General features: G+C 44.2%; 1 protein-coding gene across 1 annotated transcript in view; it reads left to right on the top strand.

Moving 5' to 3' along the window:
* The window catches only part of HS3ST4 (heparan sulfate-glucosamine 3-sulfotransferase 4), a 416709-nt gene extending 395371 nt beyond the window's left edge, over nt 1–21338 (top strand). Inside the window, exon 2 of the mRNA XM_057748830.1 lies at nt 20702–21338. Within this exon, the coding sequence (XP_057604813.1) occupies nt 20702–21338 (637 nt within the window). The remainder of the gene's footprint in view (nt 1–20701) is intronic.
* The last annotated feature ends 325 nt before the right edge of the window (nt 21339–21663 follow it).

Genomic DNA, 21663 nt, shown 5'->3' with positions numbered 1-21663 from the left:
GGACGATTGCAGCCTAATTCATCTCCTGAGTGGTCTTCCTCCCTTTCTTACCCTCTAGAGTCTCTTTCCCATACAGTAGTCACCATGATCTTCTAAATGTGTAAGGCTGGCCATGTCCTTCTCCTCCTCAAAACCATCTACTGGCTCCCCCCTTACTCAAGATAAAATAGCACAGGGAGCTCTTCTCAATACTCTGTAATGACCTATATGGGAAAAAAAATTTTTTTTTAAGTGGATATATGTATATGTATAACTGATTCACTTCTCTGTGCAGCAGAAACTACCACAACATTTTAAATCAACTCTACCCCAATAAGAATTTTTTTTAAAAATCTAAAGATCTTGGGCTTCCTAGGTGGCGCAGTGGTAAAGAATCCGCCTGCCAGTGCAGGGGACATGGGTTAGAGCCCTACTCCGGGAAGATCCCACATGCCGTGGAGCAACTAAGCCCGTGCGCCACAACTATTGAGCTTGTGCTTTAGAGCCCGTGAGCCACAACTGTTGAGCCCATGTGCCGCAACTACTGAAGCCCATGCACCCAGAGCACGTGCTCCACAACAAGAGAAGCCATGGCAATAAAGAGCCTATGCACCACAACAAAGAGTAGGCCCACCCACCACAACTAGAGAAAGCCTGCATGCAGCAGCGAAGACCCAACACAGCCAATAAATAAATTAATTAATTAATCTAAAGATCTTACAGTGGCCTGAAAGCTCTACATTTTCTGAACCCCACTGCTTTTCTGCCCTGACCTCCTCCCACTCTTCCAATTTCACACTTCTTTCTAGTCACTCCACCCCTTCCCTCCCTGATCCTTGGACACACCAGACACACTTTCACCCCAGAATTTTCAAGGGCTGTTTCCTCTGCCTTCCTCCATGTGGCTTACTTTCACACTCCTTCTGTATCCCTATTCAGATGCTACCTCTGCCCTGGTCTTCTGCTTTAAAGTGCCCCAGTTTTCCCTCAGGGAATTGCCTCTATCCCACTGTATGTGGTTTGGGACTGTCACTCATTTGGATAATAAACTAGAGCCATCATATGTTTTCTACCAGGACTTTGGGTCTTTAGTGGAGTGGAAAAGAAAAGGAGAAGAAGAGGAAGAGAAAGAAGAAGAAGAAGAAAAAGAAGGGAATTCCTTGGCAGTCCAGTGGTTAGGACTCCTTGCTTTCACTGCCAAGGACCTGGGTTTAATCCCTGGTCAGGGAACTATGATCCCACAAGCCATGTGGTATGGCCTAGAAATAAAATAAAATAAAATTATAAAAAATTTTAAAAAAGAAGGAGAAGAAGAAGGAGAAGGAGAAGAGATAAATAAGGAGCAAAAGAAGAATCAAATAAAGGAGAAAGGAAGACAGTTGAATCTAACCCATCCTTATGGTGATGCCTTAAAATTAACTATAGATCAGGTCCTGCAGCCTGTGTTTCCAGTTCCCCCATTTTCTACCCTCTCCAGGCCTACTCATAAGCTATTCCTTATGAGTCACCTCATACATCCTTTGAGTAAATTCCCCACTTAAAATAGTTACCCAGAAACATTTCATGTTGAAAATCAGTGTTCTAAATGATGGACCAAAAAGCGTGCATATACCTTGAAGGAAAAGCCAAGAGCTGAGCATTGGAGGGTGTGAAGTTTAAACAACCTAAAGGGGCCTCATTCATGATTGTGTAGCTCAGGCCAGCACTCTGCTTAGAACAGAGATAGCACGTTCAGCCCCTACCTTTGGCAGCTTGGGGAATATTAACAATGGTGGCAGATAAAGACCCAGACCAATGACTTGCTCAGAAACAGCAAATAAAAAGTGAGCAAAGTGGCACCAGATCCCTTTCTTCAGGTGCTGGTCCCCTAGCACAGATGCAGAGGGAAGGGGAGATCTCGAGGGAACTGTCCCGAAGCCTCTCTCCTTAAGCCTTTACTGTGCTGTCTTCCTGCTTAATCTCTCCTTCTCTGCTGGTTGCAGAAGGTCTTGACGTGCTCCGTGTGCAAGAACTTAGGCAAAGAAAACCAGCAGCAATGATATTTGACATCAATGCATGCTGTTCGCTTGCTGGTCCACTGCCTCTTTTGCCATTACAGCCCTTGATTATCTAAAATGTTCTTTTTTGTCTTCACAATTTAGACTAGCTGCCCCCTCTTCACCTCCTGAACTCTCAGGGGTTAGTTATTCTCTGTTCTGACCGCACAGTGCCTTGAGCACATCTTTGTCTACATCAACCCTCATCCCACCACAGCATGAAAAGAGCTTGGTGTAGAGTCAGAAAAGTTCTGGCTTCAAATCTCAGCCCGGTGGCATGTTATTTGGGTGTCTTTGGGTGAGCCTAATTTTTCTTGATAAAATGGGTAAAATCATAGAGCTTATTTTCCAGAATTAGAAATTAAAGGATTTGTTGTAGAAATCACCAAACACAGATTTATATCATAAAACAAATGTAACAACGCTTAATTATAACTAAACCTCTTCCTCCTTTTGGTTTGCACATCAAAAGGCAGCATTGATGTGGTTAAAGGAGCTGCCTTATTGGAATCTCGCCAGTTGTGTGACCTTGGACAAGTCATTGAACTGCCCCAAGCCTCAGTTTCCTTATCTGTAAAATAGGGATAAAAATAATTTTCACCCCAGAGGATTGTTGTAAGAATTAAATGGGTTTAATCTTGTAAAGCACTTGGAACATATAGTAAGATCTCAGTAAATATTAATATCGGACACTTGTTGCTATGAGTAAGCTTTAGGTATTACCAAGGATTTCCCAAATAAGCTGTGAACTCATTGATGACAGGCACGGCTCATATTGATCCTCTTCTAGGACTTAGCAGGCCATCTGGTATACAGTGATCAATCAGAAATTGCTTAGTAAATGAATGAATAAATTGCTGGGTGAATAGCATTGGTACCCAATGGGCCCCAGTCTTAGAGCACTAAGAGGAATCCTGCTTCCCTTCCTCATTCCACCCCCACCCCACCACTTCTGCCCATCCAGAAGACACAGAATAACTTACACCACGAAGACATAAACATGCTGAGGACTAAATTAAATGCAGGATGAAACCAGGGGAATGACATCACAAATAACCCCTAGAAGAAAAAGAAACTCATGCTCATTGCATTCACTCTCTGGCAAAATGAACTGTGATTTATTCCCGCAAATTACCAACCGTAAAATATTTACAACTAATTCCCTCTACCTTCCAGGGTGGCGGTAGCAAAGGGAGCCAGGCTGTTTAGGTAGTAAATGCAGAATGCGATTTCCATGTCAGTGGCCCTGTTTCCTGCAGCAGCTTCGGGCGACAGTGTCATTTATATTTTCCACGCACACAATCTTTTCTGCATGTGCGCGAGTCTCGATTACAGGCAGTTGAGGTTTGTGTGGTAGGCATTATGCATTTATGAGCCAGAGCAAACATTAACTGGTGCTAGTAATTCGTCTAGGGGGAGGAAGAGAGGGGAGGGAGCAACTGGGCACAGTGCTGGTACCCTGGCAGTACATCACAGATCTGGGATGCAGAAATTGGCACACCGCTGGGGCAGAAATGTCCTGTCCATCTGGAGACACCTGCTCTCCCAGCCTCATCTCCTGGCATGTCCATCTCCCCACACCCAGAACCCATGAGATCAGTGTAGAAGTGCCACAGGGCTTAGTCCATGGACCTTTTCTCATCTCTGTATATACCTTAGTGTACACCATCTGTATATGTTGGCAACATTCAAATATTTGCCCACCCAGATCTCTTCCTGACTCACTGCTTACCTGACATTTCCATCTGGATGTCTAAAAGCATCTCAAACATAACACATTTGAAACAGAGCTCCTGATCTTCCCCCACTCTAAACCCAAATCTTCTCTCAATGTCTTCCTCCAACCCACTTATTCAAGGCTGTTGCCTTGGAGTCACCCTGACACCTCCTTTTTCCCTTACAATCTCAGTATAATCCATCTGCAAATTCTGTTAGCTCTTTCTTCCATTTATGCCCAGACTCTGCCCACGACATCACTGCCTCCATCTTCTCTTATCTGGACTACCGTAATTGCTTTCTCAGCTTCCTAGCTTCTGTATCCCTGTGCAGTCAATTCCAATGCATCAGGTAAAGTGGTCCTGGAAAATTGCAGTTCAGATCATGACACTTAGTCTTCTGCTCAGAAAACTCCAAGGACTTCCCATCACACTCAGAATAAAGTTTCATCATCAGGCTTCTCATTACCTCTCTGATCTCATCTTCTGCCATGGTCTCCAGTCCCACTGGCTTCCACCTTGCCTCTGTGCACACTGAGAGCACTCCTACCAAAAGACCTTTGCACTAACTGTTTCCTCTGCTTAGAACGATTTTCAGCCAGAGAGCCACATAATTTTTCCTTCACTTTCCATGTATGTATATATATATATATATATATTTTTTTTTTTTTTTCATTCTCAGGTAGAGAAGGATTTCTTAAATAAGAAAAGTGCTAGCCACAAGATTGGTACATTAAACTACTTTAATATTAAGACTTTTGATCATCAAATACACATAAAGAAGGTTGTAAATTAAGCCACAAACTGGGAGAAGATAATTGCAATCTATATAGCAGAGAAAGGAGTAGTACCCAGAATATACAAAGAACCCCTACAAATAAAAAAAGAAAAACAATCCAATAGAAAAATGGGCAAAGGATATAGATATTTCACCCAGAAGGAAACACAAATCATCAATAAATGAAAAAGATCTCTCGAACTCAGAGAAATTCAAACTAAGACAGTAGCACACATTAAGGCACAAAGAGGATGAATGTGAGCTCTTCTGCCCAGGTGGAGGGAATATAACTTAAGTGCCATCATCTTATAAGGGTAAGCATCTCAGAGCTCATAATTCAGCATTTCCATTATTTGGAAAATACCCAGGAGAGATTCTTCCCCTTTATACCAGGAGTCATGTACAAGAATAGACACACCGGCACTGTTTATAAAGCAAACTTCTAGAAACAACCCCAGTGTCCATCATCAGAAAAAAATGGATAAATAATGCGATGTCCACACAGCAGAATATTATACAGCAGTGAAAATGGATTGACTAACACTAAATGCAATGACATTAATAGATTTTACAAAGATATCGTTGAATTTTTTAAAAAATTAACAGAAGACTAGAGTATCGTGCCATTTTGAAAAAAACAACAAAACTAAACAGTGTATTGTTTAGAAATGCAACATATGATATACACACACTAGAGTAACAAACTCAAAAATTCAGGAGAGTGGTTGTTTTAGTCTTTAGGCCATTTCTCTAGCAGCTCTCAGCCTTCTTGTTCCCTTGTGGATGGGCGGGGACCACAGGACTAGTTTTGGTCAATCAGTTAGCAGAAATGATAAGAATCATTTCCAGGCTGAGCATCTAATTACCAACGTGGTATTTTTCCAGAATACTCATGGACTCACTGTTCCTCCCCTTCTTCCCCTTTCTTTCTCTCATCTGCTTTTCTGGGACAACACCTGGGAATGTTTGAGATGGTGGGGAGCTTCACACAGATAGATGCAATGCTATCAGTGATTTATGGGTTCGTGTGTATTTATGATATATTTTTATTTTATATTACATTACATTACATTATATATATCCCAGGGAAGCTGTACAGAGGAGGAGGCCTTTGGATCAGGCGTGCCATGAACAAGGGCTCCCCCAGTCAGTGGGCAGGAAGAGAAGGGCATTTCAGGAAGTTGGAACATCATATGCAAAATCTAAGATATGACAAAATCTGTTGTTTCCAGGAAATGGCAAGAAAATTCTAAGAGGCTAAAATGCAGGGGGCACATGGCAGGACTGTGGCCAGGACACAGCGGTCCTCACCAAGGAGCTGAAATGCCAGGGTCACCAGGGCCTGGCTAAGGTTTTTTCTTGCCAGCAGACCCTTCCTTTGAATGTTGTCCCTCCCCTCTTTCTGCTTAATTGCACCCAATCACATTCATTTCTGCACAGAATTATTTTGCCATCAATATTTCTCAGTGCCATAAGTTCACATGACACCCCACCTGCTCCTGGTGCTGCCAGGGGCACAAGCTTTCCTGGCAGAGATCTATTATAGCATCTGGAAAGAGCAGGGGGTTAATCTGGTCCAACTAAGCAAACTTTTCCTGGGAGCCTATTTTGGCCTTTTTCCCAAGCTGCTCAGAGTCCGTTAAAGAAGGCAAGGAACTACACACATGCCATAGGGTGGGATGGGTCAATGGTAGAAATAGACCCGGCAGCAGAGTCCACAGGAGGGGAGTGTCTTGTCACCCCGGGGAAAACAGGACATGTAGGCTGAGTCCTGAGGGATGGTTATCACCAGGTAGGTGGAAATAAGCAGGGTCAGTACTGTTAGGAGCTGGTGAGGGGGCAGGGGTACTCTCACACATTATGAGTGGGAGCGTAATTTGGCATGACCACTATGGAGAGCAGTGTGCCACGGTATCTATTAAGACCTTTAGACACAAACTCCCACGACTCAAGCATCTAACTGCTGGTATGGCTGTGTTAGGAAAATACTCAAACAAGTACATACAAAGAGAGACATGTGTGAGGGTGCTCACGTTAGCCTTATTTGTCATCATGGAAAATTGATGAAATTCCAAGGACCCTCTACAGGGAAATGGCTGCATAAACAGTGTTTTGCATATGCTATAAAACGCAACATCCATTTAAAAATGGGATTTGAACTGATAAGGGAAAATCTCAAGAAGTATTCTAAAGTAGAAAACCCAAATTTTAGAATGCTGCATAGGGTATGATACTATTTGTGTGAACACACTCCCATATATACACATAGTCACCCGAAGACACAGGGCTTCGCACAGGAAGGCTAAGCTGTGATGAAAGAGGGTCGGGGTGACTGAAGGCAGATGGGAAGCTCTAGGGTGTGAGAAATATCTATCCAGAGAGGAGACAATGATGTTTGTGTTTCTCTGCAACTAAGCCAGCCATTTGGACCTGGAAAGGGAAACATTTGATTCCCCCAGAGTCAGAATAACATATTTATCCCAACTCAAGACACAGTTTTGAGGCTTATTAAGAACATATTCACAGAGGTTGACAGTTAAGAGGAAACCTGTTTCCCAAGGCAGCATATTGAATGTGTGCTGAGCTCCGGAATGGGACCAAAAATTCTGTAGACCAGGCAGAGTGAGTCCAGGCAGAAGATGAAATCCACAGTCGTCTAGGATCAATGTCATGCTTGCCTGGGATCTTCCAGCAAAAGCAGAATCTTATTCTGCCAGGACTATTGTGAGAGGATCTAGGTAGGAGCATAAAAAGAGAACAACAAGGGAATATTTATTCCCCCTGAAAGCATTCTCCAAAAGTGGAACTTTCATAACATGTTGATATAATGACTGCAAGATCATTGTGGATAGATGTGAGAGGAAGAAGTCTGTAGGTAGTTGATCAAACATGCAACAAAGTGTGCTCCTCCCCGGCCAGCCAACAGCACAGATCCCACACCCTGGACTTGGATTTTCCCAGCGCTCCCTCCCCTAGGTTCTAGAGCCTGAGTCCAGCCCCTGAGAAGTCTGGCAAGATGCGTAGAGCCTCAGTGAAGGGGTTGGGCCGTGGGCAAGAGTAAGCATCAGCCTTCAGCCTTTTCTACCTTCTCACCAGCTGGTGGTAGAGATGGAAGCCCACCTACCGCCAGCTTAGACCTTACTTCACTACCCTTGTCCTGCTGCATAGATGCATGAAATGAGCGTATAGTATGTAAAAATGCAAATGCACACATCAAGAGGGGTCATTCATTAATTCATTGTCACTTAGTAAGTACCTATTACATACCATGCACTATTTTTTAAAAATTTATTTATTTTTGGCTGTGTTGGGTCTTCGTGGCTGCATGTGGGCTTTCTCTAGTTGTGGCAAGTGGGGGCTACTCTTTGTTGAGGTGCATGGGCTTCTCAATGTGGTGGCTTCTCTTGTTTCGGAGCACAGGCTCTAGGTCCGCAGCCTTCAGTCATTGTGGCATGCGGGCTCAATAGTTGTGGCACACGGGCTTATTTGCTCTGTGGCATGTGGGATCTTCCCAGACCAGGACTTGAACCCATGTCCCGTGCATTCACAGGTGGATTCTTAATCACTGTGCCACCAGGGAAGTCTCTACCATGCACTATTAAAGATAGTTATAATAGTTAATGAATAAGACAAAGTTCTGCCATTGCAGAGGTCAATTCCAGGTAGAAGGGCATCAGAAATCATGTGAACTGATAAGTAAAGTAGATAGCTCCAAATCTTGACCAATGCCGCGAAGTGTGAAGAGGAAGAGAAAGCAGACAAATGGGATAGACAGTGACTTCGAGCAGGCATGAGTTTTGATAGAATGATCAGGGAAAGCCTCTCTGAGAGATGACTTTTACGTGGTATGTAGATGTCACAAAAATCATAGCTGATTGACCAGACCAGCATTATCCAATAGAATGTTACATAATGATGGAATGTATTAGAGCTGTACCTCAAACATAGTAGCCATTGGCATTTGTAGTCATTGCACACTTGAGATGTGGCTATTGTCCCTGAGAAATTAAATCTTTAATTCAATTTAATTTTAATTAATTTAAATTTAAATAGTTTCATGTGGCTTGTGGCTTTCATAATAGCCCAAAGCCAGACATTTAATATAAGATCTGAATGATGAGAAGAAGCCAGCTTTCTCCATCCTTCCTCCCTTCCTTAATTTCTTCCTTCCTTCCTCCCTCCCTCCCTCTCTTTCTTCCTTCCTTTCTTTTTTCCTCCTTTCCTTTATTCTCCTTTCTCTTCTTTCCAACTGTGCCCTTTCTTTTCCTTCTTTCCTTTATCTCTTCCATCATTGGGCAAATATTTACTGAGCACTGTGTCTCAATTCTAGGCACTAAGTGACATGCCAGGAATTCAGCCATATACAGAAATGCCAAACTGTCTTCCTTCTTGGGAGATTGCTTCCTTTAGGACAGACAGACTAGACACAAGAAAATGAACACATAAACTAGATAATGTCAGATAACAAGAAGCCCCAGGAAGTGAACAAAAGAGGCTGGTGTGAAAGAGAGTGATTTAGATGGTGCTTGGAGAAGGGTGATGTGCTCAGAGTGGGTGATGTCTGAGCCAAGACTTGAATAATGAGAAGGAGCCAGTTATGGGAAGAGCAGAGGTAGGGGTGTGTGTGTGTGGGTGTGTGTGTGTGAAAAAGCGACAGAGAGAAACACTCTGTAGGGGATCGGTGTGCATGCATATCTGATGATATAATATTAGAATCTTCCATCTCTGGGGCACAGTGTGTTTATGTATATCTTTCTAGGTGTGCACTGATCTTCTTTCCTATCTGTCATTTCTCCATCTGTTATATGATCAGATGGATGGGTTTGAAAATCTGTTTAGTATTTCATGTGCCCCAAGCTGTGAAAGTCAGGTCTAAGTACAGGCACAGTAGGGTGCACTGGTTAATTTATGATTGTGCTTTACATCATTGAAGCTAGAGATCTTGATTTGGGGATGCAACCTTATGAAGGAAGTATCTCAAGGACATACGTGGAAGACTCTTACCTGGGCACTTTGCAGGAGAAGAGGTCCTGCCATCCTGGCCAAATGTAGGGAAAGGGGGCTTCTGGGCTGCATCCTCTCGGCAGAGAGAACGAGTTTATTTCAACACTATAGCTGGTGCCTGGCCCTGTGACAAAACATGGTTCCTCCCAGCACCTTTCGCGCCTGTCGTTTGTGTAGATGGATGCTACCATCTTGACCGACTTATTTAACAAGTTTCCATGGCCAGGCCTGAGTCGACCTGAGTAACCCTTCCACCAGTAAAACATCAAGGGCTTTGACTGAGCCTTATTGGTCTAGGCAATCAGGTTGCTTGGATTACAAGGAAGAGACACATACAAATTATTTACAGAAACAAAGTTTGTTTTAACAATGCACGTGAGATAGACATGAAATAACCTCATTGTCAGCACGGGTCCTAAGATGACATTCTCTGTGAATGCACAGTGAATAAACAGGATTCATATATAACAACAGCAGTAATTACTGAGCGGTTAATTCCTTCCAGGCGCTGTGCTAAGCTTTCATTCGTTCCGGCTGCTGTAACAAAAACACCATAGACTTATAACAAAAATACCATAGGCTTAAACACCACACGTGTATTTCTTACAGTTCTGAAGGCTAGGAATTTCAAGATCAAGGTGCTTAGCAGATTTGCTCTATGGTGAGAACCTGCTTCCTGGCTCATTGAGGGCTAACTTTTCACTATGTCCTCACATGGCAGAAGGTGGGAGGGAGCTTTGTGGGGTCTCTTTTATAAGGGCACTAGTCCTTTTCATGAGAGCTCCACCCTCATGACTTAATCCCCTCTCAAAGGCCACACCCCCAGTACTATCCCATTGGACGTTAGGATTTAACATATGAATGGGGGGCGGGGCATGAACATTCATTCTACAGCAGCATCATAAGCACCGGCCCTTTCAGCCTTCGTAGAACATGCTCTGAGATGGGTCTTACTTGTGATCTCCATCGTTTGGGAAACTGAGGCTTGAGGTGGTTAAATAGGTTTCTCCAGGTCCTTTAGAGTGAGGATGGCAGAGCCGGCATAGAGCCACTCAGTAGGGCTGAGACGTGCATAAGGGTGATGGAGGCAGACTCAGCAGGAGCAAGCAGGGCTTGGCTCAGCCGCAGGATGCAGATGAGAAGGAAGCAGGGCTGGCAGCATCCCCGAGGCAGTGATGAGCTGACACACCGCTGGGAGTGCACTGTGCGGTGGAGAGACCTGGAATGGAGCCTTCCCGAGAGGAGCCCTCTCCTGTCATCCTCTGTTAAATCGTGAGCACAAGGTGTCCGGGCAGACAACGCTGACACCTCCGTGATCATCTTTTAATTGTGGCACCTGCCCTTTGAAACGCTGAGCCAGAGGAAAGAAAACAGAGTGAAACAGCTAATAGAAGTTGGTGTGTGAGGTTCTGCAGCGGGGCACTCTTTGAACGTGTATGAATAAAGTATCAGAGAAGTAACACTCCAGGTGGGATCCCCAGTCAGGGGCAGGTGAAGTGAGCCATAATCTTGTTAATTCAAAATCAGGGAGCATCTTGTTTTCAAATCTCTGGAGTGAGATGGTCCAATAACAGAAGAGGAGGGATTAGAGGGAGAGTTGTGGTCTGATGGAGCTGAGGTTATAAGCAGGCAAAGGCTTAGATTTTAGAACCCTGCTTCCCAATTCATGGGCTTGGGAATTATTTCAAGGGACCTTCACATCTCTAGATACGAAACATTGAGTATACACAAAATCAATAAAAATCTCATACACACACAGACGCACACACACGGCCACTTTGAAAAATATAGATTCAGTGGTGATGACTCAATCACAAATTCATTTTAAGGGACTGTCAACTTCATAGCTGTTTTTTGTCCATATGTGTTCTCTAAACCAAACCATATGAACAAGTCAGCTTCTGTCATATGGTGGTGTATTGATGCTGAAGCCCCGGGGGGTGAACTGGGAAAAACCAGGGACGACAGGGAGAAATAAAAGCGAGCCTACGATTTGTGCAGTTTGAGGTACAGGCCCCATAAAGTGGCCAAGCTCTGTCTCGCACTGAAGCTTGCCAAATGCCTGGGTACCCTGGGATGGCAAGGAGAAAGAGATTTCTAGGAATTCACTGGAATCTATGCCAAACAGAAGCTGTTTGGTGCTCTCAGAGTGGTTTGTATCAATGTCCATTGGAGAGGTGGGTTTCTGTGAATCAGGGTCATAATTTACAGAGGGGTGGCTATATTAGGCCACCAGCAATAGGTATTTAGATTCAGAATTTAAGCAGGGTTCGTCTCCCTCACTCGTTCAACAAATTTATGCGTACCTACTATGTGCGACGTTACACTAGCAGGCATACGAGGGGGGACATTTACCAATACTTGCTCTGTGCCGGGATGCCTGATACCATTCCTTGTGAATGAGGAGGAGATGCTGTTATACCCATTTAGCAGATGATGGAACCGAGGATCAAAGACACGAAATGAGTTGCTCAAAGCCAGTTGTGGTTCAGAGATGGAACCCCAAAGTTAAACACTGAGCCACCCCACTTTGTCAGGATGAGCACCCACTGACAAGCTTCTGAAGGAGGTGATCGTGGGCTGTGGGATCAAGTCGACCCTCAGCTAGTGATTCTCCACCTGAAATTCACGGAGAATCCTCAGAGACAAAGATAGACCTCCCAGACTATTTTTACTCTTTCAAAAGATGCAGACTTCTTCAGGGCGAGATCTTGCTCTTCATTTTATCTCCTAATATTAGTACAGTGCCTGGCGCGTGACAGTTGCTAAATTAATGAGCGAATGAATGGTTCTCTCTCTTTTTGTCATAAATCCTAAAATATCTGTACCTGCCTGGCACAAACTTTAAAACCACAAAAACGCCTGAGATCTGGGTTTGCTGTTTTCTCCCACAAAGTGGTCGTGTGTCATTCAAAACTGGAATGCTTTCTGGAGTAACTTGTCTAGGTATTTAAATTCTTCATGCTTCCTCAAAGCCCAGCTCCTTCTTCCCTTTCCTTCCCCCTCCTCCTTCCTCACTCCTTTCCTTCCTCTTGTCTTTATTTCTCCTTCTTCTCCCTTCAAGTTGCCTTCATCTTTTGCTTCTCCTTTCTCCCTCCTTTCCCCTCCTCTGCCCACCATTTTTTGTCACCTCCTTCTCCCTCTTGGAGGCAGACGTCAATTTGTCTGAAAAGAGACCTCTGCCCACAACAGAGGTGCCCCGTCTGAACCACAGACCACTTGACAAAAATGGGAAACTCAGGTGTGTCCTTCAAAGACCTTGTGGTCTGTTGCAGGGCAGGTACCATGCCTGTTTCTCATCACTGTATACCCGACATAATGCGCACCAGCAAACACTCGATGGAATTAATGAGGGAGTTCTTATTAACAAAACCCTTTCATGGTACAGGCCTAGAGAGGGAAAGTCCCTGTCCTAAATGCATTTGGCAAGTTAGATCTTAAGTCAGAGCTATAACTCAGGATCCCTACTTCCTCAGCTTCAATTTGGTCCTTAGCCATATGGCCCCGGCAAAGGCTGCTTTTCTTGGATCTTTACATAAGAAATGTGGCTTCCAAAAGGTTTGACTTTTCACCTTCAGGGATTCCGAGATTCATAAACTTGGTTTTGAAAAGCAGCATTAACTTTCCAACAGAAAGAGGCAGAAAAGCTTCCATCTCCGTGGTCCTGAGCAGGGTTTATTGTCTCCTTGACTCTCAGTTTCCACATCTCTATAATGGACTCAGGGAATTGGATGGTACTTGTGAGATTCAGCCAGAATAACCTGTGAAATTGCCTCGCTCAGTGCTTGGCAAGTAGCAGGCACCTGATTGAATTTCTACATTTCTCTCCTCAATGCAGAGGAAACAGCCCTATCTCATGCCCTTGCTCCGATCACTGTTCTCTTGGGTTACAGTTTATCAGGAGGGCTCAGAAAATATTGCTCATTTATGCACCATTTATCCCACTGGATAATGCGTTTGGGAAAATGTGAGGTGCCCGCGTACCTCTGATTCAGGCAAGCAAAAGCAAGCTGGGCCGTTGACCCTTCCAGAGAGAATGGGCTCTTTACATCTCACACAGGTGATCACCCTCTCCCTCGGCATCCATGGTGGTGTCCATTTGCTTCAATTGATGATCCCCTGGAGAGAGATATCACAAATTGAATGATGGAGTTTGACTTGGCAAGAATTTCTGGGGCTTCTGGGCTGGGTTTCTGTAACTCCCAGTGGTGAGTCAGTGACAGCCCACCTTTACAACACACATGAGACAATTTAAGATGCAGCTTTGTCACCTACCAGCAGAGCGACCTTGGGCCAGTCATGTAACCTTGCTGAGCCTCGGTTGTTTGGTTAAACATTGCCAGACAGTAACTAAGAGCTCAGGCTAAAGTGCAAGACAGATCTGGGGTTGAATTTCAACTCTGCCTCTTGTGACTTTGGACTAACAGATCAATTTCACTGAGGTTCATTTTCCTGACCTCTAAAGTGGAGAGGATAGTGATACCTTCTTAAGAAAGTTGTTTTAAAAATTCACAGCTGGGCTTCCCTGGTGGCCCAGTGGTTAAGAATCCACCTGCCAAGGTAGGGGACACGGGTTCAAGCCCTGGTCTGGGAAGACCCCACATTCCGAGGAGCAACGAAGCCCGTGCACCAAAACTACTCAGCCTGTGCTCTAGAGCCTACATGACGCAACTACTGAAGCCCATGCGCCTAGAGCCCATGCTCTGCAACAAGAGAAGCCACCTCAATGAGAAGTCTGCACACTGCAATGAAGACTAACCCCTGCTCTCTGCAACTACAGAAAGCCCGTGCACAGCAATGAAGAGCCGATGCAGCCAATAAATAAAAAATAAGATAAATAAATAAATTTATAAAAAAACAATTTCACAGCTAATGTACGGAGAACCTACTGTCTGTAAGGCACTCTTTTCGATATTAACTCATACAATCGTCCCCCAAATCCCTATGAAATGGGTATTATCCGTATAATGCCTGTTTCCCAGATGATGCAACTGAGACACAAATTACTTGGGTGAGTCATTTGCCCAGAGTCACACAGCTAATAATGTCACTGAACCAAACTTGGGTCTGCATACCCACTCAAAGTAAAACCAACCTACTGACACCGGGTTGTGGTAAAGGAAAGCACAGTGTGTGTTGCAGGGCCCCGTACAAGGAGTCCGTGACAGCTAGTGCTCAGAACACCCGAACTCCCGACGGTTTCGGGAAAGCATTTTCAAAGGCCAAGTGAGGGATTGAACCTGGTGTACCCCCCCCCAAAAAAATAAATAAATAAAGAATTTGGAAAAAAAAAAAAAAAGGCCAAGTGAGGGATGGGGGTGGGTCTCAGGGTCTGTGGTCAGCTGGTGCACAATTCTCTGATTGGTTGATGGTGAGGTAACAGGGCGGTGTCACAGGGGTTAACGTTATCGATCCTTAGACTCCAGGGGGTCTGGGGGCTACGTGCTCGTGGTCATCAAGTAGTCCACATCTTCCATTTGGTGGGGGTTCTAGCATCTGTAAAACAACTCAGGAAATGTGTGTCTGATACAGTTATCTAGGTCCTTCAGAAAGGAGCTAAAGCAGAGGATATGGGGGAGGGGTCTGTCCTGGGAAGGTGCCATTAGGGTCCTATTCCGTTACAATAAGTGGATCCAAATTTGGTTCATCTGGCGTCTGTGCACTTTCGGACACTGGGCTCTACACCAGGCTGGAGAGCCTCACGTCTGCAAGTGCTTAGAGACGTTGATCCGGTGTCAGATTTTGAACTCTCAGCCACCAGACAACACAAGAGTGGGCACTGGGTAAACGGCGTGTGATGACTGTTGTAGGATCACAGTGTTACTGTTTCCTATGCAGCCCTGGAGGCTGACCTGCATCCAGGTGGGGCTTGTGCTCAGCCCAGCGCCCCCTGCCAGCAGAGCGGAGATGGGGGAGGGCAAGTGAATTGGATCGTGTCTCATAAACAGTTGGGGTTGTGAGAGCAGCTGTGTGATCTTGCAGGATGATTCTCGCTTCAGGACTGTGTGTTGACACCAATGTCGCGGCTGCTCTGAGCACCCCAGATACTGTTAACGAGCTGTTCCAAGCCCAGATGCAGTGTTTTCTCACCATATGGTCCACGCTGCAGTGCAGGGTCCTTCAGACGAGGGATGGCGTGGAATTCAGAAACGCTGAACCCCGTACATGGGAACTCTACTTAGAGAAGTCCCCCAAACTGCCCTGGTTCTCCTGACTCCCAGGGCTCTTGTTTTCATTTGTATGTCATCCATTCATTCATCCAACACGTATTTATGGGACAGCTGCCATGCGGCAGGCACCAGGGATACCAAGGTGAATAAAACAGTGCCCATGGCTTCCGGAAACTGAGCCTAGCCTTGGGGGGCATGGGAACCAACCAAATTATGACATTATCCTAAGCTCTGTAATACAGAAAGTTATCAAAGACCCCGGGAATTCAAAGGAGTCAGTGAAAATCTTTGTTAAGGAATTACACATTTTTTTGCATATCGGCATCGAAACAGCTTTCCTATTCAGGACAACTCCCCAGAAAGGCAAAGGTCAGGTCCCACCTTCTACCAGTGAAGGTAAAGAGAGTCTGACATTCCTCACCCTACTTTCTGGCAGGTGGACTGTGAACTGGTGATATAAATGTCCACCTCCAACTGGGCTCTCCCTTGAGTTTCAGACTCCTGTATCAAGACGATTATTCAACTCCTCCATTTGAGTATCTCCGATTACAAGTCCAAAATCAGACTTGATATCTTCCCCGGAAACTGGCTTCTTTCCCAGTGTTCTTCGCGTCAATAAACGGCACTACTACTTAACGATCAGCTCAGACCAACAATCTGGGAGTCTTCTGTGATACTCTCTTTTTCTTGCATATACATCCCACCCATCCTAAAGGACTGTTGGCCCTACTTTTTAAAGGTATCTCAATTCTGAACACTTCTTCCCAGGCTGCCCTCTCCACCTGCATCCCTGCTATCCCCATCTCTAACCTGCTCTCTTGAAATGGTCTCTTAGCAGGCTGTCTTCCTTCTGCTCTTGTCACCTGCCTGTGTGTTCTCAGCAAAGCAGCTGGAAAAAAAAATCTCCTAAAATGTAAATCTCATGTTCTCAATGGTTTCTCATCACACATGGAGTAAAACCCAGTGTCTTGCCCATGGCCCGTAAGACCCCCCCAGGGTCTTTCCCTCCCCATCCCTTGACCTTGTTTTCTCACTTCCTTAGCTTTGCTCAGTCCCCTCCAGCATGACTGGTTTCTTCCCCATTCCTCAAGCACATAAAGATGTGAGAACTTGGGCATGGTGAAATGGGAGACCCAGTCGAGAAGAACTTACCTAAAAGCAAGAGAGGTAAGGAAAATTGGGATGAAGTAATTTCCTGAGAAGGTAGAGAGAGAAAATACAAAGCCCAGTTGGGGAGAGGTTGGTCTTACATAGCAGAGCTGCATTCTTTAGTTTCTCAGGAAGAGAGAGACTAGGATAGATATAGAAATAGCTGCTGGATCGAGGGCCCAGGTGAGAAGACTGGTGAAGGGATAAGGGCTGAGAAATGGCCAGATTAGGGCAACAAAACCCATCACAACAAAGCCTCGCCTTAGGACAGAAGATTAATGGCTTATTCATCTATTCATTTAAGAGATATTTACTGAGCACCTGCTATTTTCCAGGAACTGATGTAGGTGTTTGCTTGGCCAGTGAGTTTAAGAACCAAGGATATAGTCACCCAGTGAGACTTTGAAAAAGTATCTTTCGGTTCTAAGTCTGTTTCCTTCTCTGTAAAAGTAAAATAGTAATGATACCTGCTCTGTTGATTAAAATGGTTATTTATGTGTTGTTATAAGGAACTCTGCTTCTATCAGACGTACAGCTTCCAGTTAAACTGGAAGCTCTTTGGGGAAGGGACCTTGTCTGTTTTTTTCCCTAGTATATTGCCATTTATGGAAGTGAACATTTATGGAACGAACGAATGAATGAATAAATAACTATAACTGATTCAGAATCATTTTTGGAAAGGGGGGATGGCTACTTCATTGATTTTGAGCAGCTGTTGGATAGCTTCTTACTGGCAAAAAAATCCTGTGTATCACACACTGTAACAGTTGCATCTTGGCTCAATGAGATGGTTTTACCATGTGTGCCCCAAATGCGGAAACTCTCCTTAAGTGCATGGTGTAACCCATCTGTAAATGACAATCAAAGCCATTTAGGCTCCTCTGCTCCCCTCTTCCTTCTCCACTGCCTTCTCTAGCCCCACTCCTCACCTTGCCTTTTGTATGGAGCACTGAGCCAGGCACACATTTACTCCCCTATAGGCTGGGTACCATTTATCTCAGATGCTTCGGATAAAAAACTCGAGATCCACAAAGGTCTTGACAGACTGTAGCAATTAGCTGAAGTGATGGAGATGAATTGGAACAGGGTCAATGTAAAGATAAACACTGAGGTCTCAGACGTGAATGGCAGAGACTGGATGAGAAGAAAAACCTAGCAGCTGCTCCTGTGCTAAAGAAAAATGCAACAAAATAAAGGAGCAAAATCTATATCTGAGGGGTGAAAATCTGGAAAAGGCCATGTAAAAATATCTATCTTCAGTATTTTTTGCACCAGCATTTATTTAGTATTTTTATACTATGACATGAGTTCCGTAATAAAATAAGAGAATCTCTCTCTGGAATTGAAATAAAAGAGGGCTGTCGGTATATTCCTTCAACTCCAGCTGAGCTCATAGCAGCACCCCTGTTGCTCACCAGCCTCCAGATCAAGAAGAAGGGTTAATGATATTGGCTTGAATCAGAATATCCTTTCTTTCTAGGAGATCAGGATTGCCATATAGACATTACTAATAAGAAAAAAAAATCAAATTGTACACTTTAAATATATGCAGTTTATTGTATGTCAGTTATACCTCAGTGAAAGTTCTTAAAAAATTAAATTTCTTAAAGAAAGAATATGCTTTCTTTCCAGATCCGTTCCTTAGTTCCCATGTTGTTCAGCTTTTCCATTTGGTCAAATAGAAATATTTTCTCCTTGCTCTTCTCTAAGAATCACTGTGCCAATGATCTTGTGCCTCTGGCTTAAGCTTTTAAAATTCTGGCATTTATTGGACACTTTTCTAAGTAATTTGCCTGCTTTATCACATTCAATCTTCATTACAGTCCTATAAGGGAGGGACTCTTATTAACTCTCTTTTTTAGCTGAGAAAATGGAGATTCAGAGTGGATTTGCTCACTTCATAGAGGTGACATAGGTAGTCAGAACTCTTAAATCAGGCTCGTGTGACTCCCCCAAAACTGTGTTCCTTAGCCCCGCCCCTCCAAACGACCCAATTAAATCTGATGAGAGCCAAACAGGCCCACAAACGTGAAGACATTCAAAATACTGGGGCGATAATATCAGTTCAAGACAAGCATGATTATTTATGGCCAGGGCTATTGCTTTGATCTGAAAACTCCTCACTGCCCAACCATTATACATGAACAACATTGAACTCCATGTGAATTTCTCTGCATTAGGCAAGAGGCAAATTCCTCTTGCCTCATAAAAGTGCTTGCTGAGAAAGCTCAAAACCCAGTAGCAATTAATTATTGACAGAGCATGTGAATTAGAGATAAAAGAAAAGTCATTCTTTCTCCACACACACGATAGTAAATAAATTTAATTATGGTAGGGGAAGCTGAGGGATCTTTGTCTGTATTAAGTTTTATTAGCTGAGACATTTAAAAGCATGTCATCATAACAAAGAGGTCTTGTGTAATCCTAAATGTACCACTTTGGTGCAAGTCTCGGAAGTGAATAGACTTAATGGAGCACATGGTGGGCAGATGGCCTGCTGTAGCAACAGGTAAGGGAAAGGTTTATTGTCAATTAACTTTGGTCCACATATGCCTATGGCAAATTGACTGTATAATAGGTTTCTGAGCCTCATTTTCTCACTGATAGACCTGCCACATTGGGATTGAGGGACCAGTAACATCAAACTCCTTTAATCTCTTGAAGCTCCCAAGTAAGACAAGGCCACTCTGAAGGTGAACATGGATGGAGGGGTGGGTTTGGAGAAGCAACCTGGGAAGGAAACCAAGAGATATGGGTCCTGGTGTGGGATCTATCACTGGCTCATGGGACAACCTTGGGAGCCAAGAAAGAAGAAACCCCATGTATAAAACCAGTTCTATGCTAGTTGTTGTCACACACTATATGTCACATGATATGTCATTCATTTCCTTCTCAACTGAACTTGAGGTAAGTTTTAGGATTTTTACAGATGAGGGTAATGAGGCTCGGGGATGTGATTCAACTTACTGAGGTCACAAAGCCTGTCTGATTCCCTGTCTCTGGGCTTCAGTTTCCTCATTTGCATAAAGATCCCTTTGGATTAGGTTAGGGGTCAGCAAATGTTTTCTTAAAGGGCTAGATAGGAAATATATTCAGCTTTGCGTGTCACATGGTCTGTGTTACAACTACTCAACTCTGCTGATGTAGATGCAAAAAGCAGACACAGACAGTACAAAAAGGAATGGGTGGCCTTGTTCCAATAAACGTTTATTTATAAGGATTGAAATTTAAATTACGTGTAATTGTCATGCGTCACAAAATGTTAGTCTTATTATTTGGGGTGTCTTTTTTCCCCCATCCTTTAAAGATAAAAAAAAATTCTTAGCTGTGCTCCATACAAAAATAGGAGGCAGGTTGTAGTTTGCCAGACCCTGGACTAGATCATCTCTGAGGTCTTGTGGAGCTCAAACACTGTCTGAAAGCCCGTACAACAATCATATCCTTGATTTATTAAGCTCTTACACATGCAAGAGTCTGTGCTAAATGCTTTGAAAACATTATCTCCCTTAATCCTTTTACAACAATGTGAAGTAGGTGCTATCATTATCTTCATTTCAGAGATTATAAAACTAATACATAGAGAAATTAAGAGTCGACCTAGGTTAAACATAGCTGGTAAGAGACAGAGCAGCAGTTTGAATGTAGGTGTATACGATTCCCAAGAATGAATGCACAAGCCTTATGCTGCCTTTTCTGATAATACTTTAATCAGAACTGTAGTGGGACGTACAGTCTCAAAAGAACTTCCAAGTGTATATGAATTTTTTTTGGTAGATCCCCACTGGGCTATTGATGTCATACATTTTGTGCACCAAGTTCAGTTATTTCTGGATAGGAATAACCACTCTTTTGTTTTCCTCCTTCTTCCAGAAATGTGATGCCTAAGACTTTGGATGGGCAGTTAACCATGGAGAAGACACCAAGTTACTTTGTGACCAATGAGGCCCCCAAGCGCATCCACTCCATGGCCAAGGACATCAAACTCATCGTGGTGGTGAGAAACCCAGTGACCAGGGCCATCTCCGACTACACCCAGACACTGTCAAAGAAACCCGAGATCCCCACCTTTGAGGTGCTGGCCTTCAAAAATCGGACCCTAGGGCTGATCGATGCCTCCTGGAGTGCCATTCGAATAGGGATCTATGCTCTGCATCTGGAGAACTGGCTCCAGTATTTCCCCCTCTCTCAGATTCTCTTTGTCAGCGGTGAGCGACTCATTGTGGACCCCGCTGGGGAAATGGCCAAAGTACAGGATTTTCTAGGCCTCAAGCGTGTTGTGACCGAGAAACATTTCTATTTCAACAAAACCAAGGGGTTCCCTTGCCTAAAGAAGCCAGAAGACAGCAGTGCCCCCAGGTGCTTAGGCAAGAGCAAAGGTCGGACTCATCCCCGCATCGACCCCGATGTGATCCACAGACTGCGGAAATTCTACAAACCCTTCAACATGATGTTTTACCAAATGACTGGTCAAGATTTCCAGTGGGAACAGGAAGAGGGGGACAAATGAGGCTAGAGATGTGGAGGGAAGGCTGTGGAGGGAATAGCTAGGGAGGCTCCTTACTGAGTCCTGAATCCCCCAGGGTCTGCAGCCTCAGCCTTGCTGGGGTGCCAAGTAGATCTCTTCCTTTGTCCAATCAGGATTGCTTCCAATGCTATTGACTTAGGCAAAGGGATGGATCCCATAGCATACTCGTGGGGGTACCAGGCCCGCCTGAGTAGCAGCATCTGGTTGACCAGATGGCCACCAGAATCCACTGCTAATTCTTGTCTTCTGCTGGTTAATTGAGTCTGAAGACAAGATAAATAGCTGTCAAGGTCAGACATAGTGCCAT

The sequence above is a fragment of the Hippopotamus amphibius genome, chromosome 9, assembly GCF_030028045.1.
Source record: "Hippopotamus amphibius kiboko isolate mHipAmp2 chromosome 9, mHipAmp2.hap2, whole genome shotgun sequence".
Lineage (NCBI taxonomy): Eukaryota > Metazoa > Chordata > Mammalia > Artiodactyla > Hippopotamidae > Hippopotamus > Hippopotamus amphibius.
The sequence above is the reverse complement of the archived record's forward strand: the minus strand, read 5'-3'. Positions and strand labels throughout refer to the sequence as shown.